The sequence below is a fragment of the Triticum aestivum genome, chromosome 3A (assembly GCF_018294505.1).
Source record: "Triticum aestivum cultivar Chinese Spring chromosome 3A, IWGSC CS RefSeq v2.1, whole genome shotgun sequence".
Classification (NCBI taxonomy): Eukaryota; Viridiplantae; Streptophyta; class Magnoliopsida; order Poales; family Poaceae; genus Triticum; species Triticum aestivum.
The window spans coordinates 95,777,953-95,780,788 of NC_057800.1; the positions used below are offsets into that span (position 1 = coordinate 95,777,953).

Consider the following 2,836-nt stretch of genomic DNA (forward strand, 5'->3'; position numbering starts at 1 on the left):
TTATTTTATTTTTCTGTGTTTCATTTTCCATTCATGAATATTTATAAACTTTTGCTCTCGTTAATGAAATCAAAATTTTCTAATTTGTGAATATTTTTAAATTCATGTTTTTTCCAAATTCATGCACTTAAATTCACAAATTTCTTTCAAAACCAATGTATTTCTTATTATGCCATTTTATGAATTAGCAAAAAAAGGCGGTCGTTTTTCCTATGCTAGTTTTTAGGCAATTTTCCTAAGGTAGTTGAAGCGGAAAAAAATCAACGAACATGCGGAGCCCAAACCCTATTTGTCGCCTTCTGCGCTGTTTAATTCGATTCTTGTAGACGACACACAGTGTGGGTGGGAGGGGAGGGGGATTCTTAAACATGCCGACCCATAGAGCTGGGATCTTTCCGCTTTAGGGGTACTTTTGGGCGGTTTTTTCTGTTTTTTAATAAATTGTCTGGTTTACAAGATGTGACCAATTTAAGTTTGTAAAGGTAAAATAAATGAGTGTGTTTGTTTGGAAGAGAGAAGCGCAGCGCATGTATGTAACCGTATTGTACCATGATTGAAAAGAATAATGCTAAGGACAAAGGTTAATGATTGGTAATAGGTGGATGAAGGGGCTCACCACAATTGAATTCAGGGGGAGGGAGATGATTAGTTTGGGAAGTTAAGGAAAATGTTTGTCCACTCGCAAAGAAAAAAGAGGAAAATGTTTGTAGAATTTTGTAGGTCTAGCATTATATTGGACTGAAAAACATGTGACCTATTGTATCATCTATCACGTTAAGAGTGCGTCGCAGTGTATTTCATTTGAGTAACAGTTCGCGAGTTACATTATTCTGGGCACCAATCTTGAGCACTCGATTAAGGGTCCGGGATCTGCCGGCACCCAGCGGAACCATAATTTTCCGCTTTCATAAGCTACAGAGAGCCGGAGGGTGAGGGTGCGGGGTAGGAACTCGCGCAGTCTGCTGGAGCGAAGGTCACGGTGCCCTTGTCGAGGTCGTACCCAACGTGCATGTTCTGCTGGGCGATGTTCCCAATGATCGACGCCGGAAGCTGCTCCGACTTCGCCGCCACCGCCAAGCACAGGGTCCCCTCCTGCACCTCCACGAACGTGTTCTCCGCCTTCAGCGTGACCGCGGCGCCGCCGCCCAGCCCCAGCGTCACCTCAGGGATCATGGCCGCAACCTGCCCATCCGGCACCCCGCTCACGTCGAAGCACAGTGGCAGGAACTTTTCTGGCGACTGGGCAGGCGGGAGCTTGATCCGCTGTGTCAGCTCCTTCACAAGTGGGTCTAAAAGCGCTTCCGGGAGGTATGTGAGCGTCGTGCCGGAGTCGACGATGACGGGGGACTGGTCCGGCGCCGCGAAGGTCTTGCTCCCGACCTTGACGGACCGGAGCTCGACGGTGTAGTATGCCTTCACTTGAGATGGGATCAGCGGCGTCGCCGCCGCGCCCGGATCCGTCACGGCGGCCCGGGAGCCGAAGTTGAGCGCGGAGGAGGCCATGACGGAGTAGGGCACGAGGCAGTAGGAGAACCTCCGGCCCAGCGAGGTGTCTGCGCCGAGCTGACTGACGAGGGAGAGGTCGCCGCCGCCGAGGCCGACGAGGCCGTCCCCGATGAACGTGCCGACGAAGGTCGTGGAGCAGCCGAAGTTGACGTGGGCCACGCGCGTCGTCCCATCGCCGCGGGCGCCCGGGGCGTCGGCGAAGGTGAAGGTCTCTGTGGAGAGGACGCCGCTCGTGTGGGAGCCGTCGCCGTAGGAGTATGAGTACCTGCACTTGGAGTCGGTGCCACAGGCTGCGTCGGGCAGCTCGCCGCACGCGCCGGAGTCGCAGTCCACGAGGCTGAACGTCGTCGAATTGGAGGGGTCGAACTGGACGCCCGGCGACTGCGCGTCCGCGTCACGGGCGGCCGCCAGACCAGGACCGTCACCTCCGGAGCTGCAATTGAGCCAGATGAGGTCGCTGCCGGTGTCGGCGATGGCGACCATAGGAGTGGGCGGCGTGCCTATGTTCACGGCCATCAGGTACTCGGACGACCTGGACGTGACCTCGGACACGAAGCCGTCAGCTGAGGGCGCGTCGGCGCGGACGTAGGAGCGCGAGAGCGCCGCGGCGCGGGCCGCGGACCGCCGCGCGGCCTCCAGCACGCGGGCGGGCGCGGTGAGCGTCGGGTCGTGGAACGGCGACCTGACCGAGTCACGGTGGATGAACTCCACGCTAAACCCATCGCCACCGCTGCCGGCGTACGCCGTGCACGCGCACAGCTGCGCCGTCAGGACGACGGCGACGAGCAGGAGAGCGCGGGATCTCATCATCCCATGCATCGTGTCCCTCCCAGCTTGGCTCCCAAGGATTAGCTCTACTGGGGTTGCTTTGCTGCTGCTGCTACGCAGAGGGCAGTATTTATAGGCGAATTTGCGTGAGATTATAACGGTAGATGGTTAATGGGGAGACGAATGTGGTAAGCCGTGATATGATATGAAGTCATGAAACTGTTGAGTGCGATTTGGCAGCTCGCTGCGTTATTGTAATTACGTGCTGCACTACGCATGGAATGTAATCAAGGGTAGATAGTGCGGTTTCCACTGCATTTTTTGAAGGCACCCATTAATTCGCGCCAAAAGATCACGACGAGTAATTAGCAACTTCTAATCTTGTAGCTAATCTTGTAGAAGAAGGATTATCTCCGGAATATCGACCACTGGAGTGGCAAGAAGAGGAAGTGTTTGATTGCTTGGTGCCACCGGCCACCTGGAAAATTTGTAGTAACCGTTCTCCCGTTTAAGCTTCCTTTTGTTCTACGTCTCGGCCTTCATGTCGGGCTATTTCAGCGAT

At 54.4% G+C, this 2,836-nt stretch overlaps 1 protein-coding gene across 1 annotated transcript; it reads right to left on the reverse strand.

The window, feature by feature from the left end:
* Positions 1-767: 767 nt before the first annotated feature.
* Positions 768-2,370, reverse strand: LOC123058021 (aspartic proteinase CDR1). Its single transcript, XM_044480864.1, has one exon. It carries the CDS (start codon positions 2,323-2,325, stop codon positions 913-915), a length of 1,413 nt encoding a protein of 470 aa, XP_044336799.1. The 5' UTR covers positions 2,326-2,370; the 3' UTR covers positions 768-912.
* Between the last annotated feature and the right edge of the window lie 466 nt (positions 2,371-2,836).

What these genes read in the sequence shown, in the direction of transcription:
- LOC123058021 (XM_044480864.1), bottom strand. Translation starts at nt 2,325, where the DNA reads ATGCATGGGATGATGAGATCCCGCGCTCTCCTGCTCGTCGCCGTCGTC.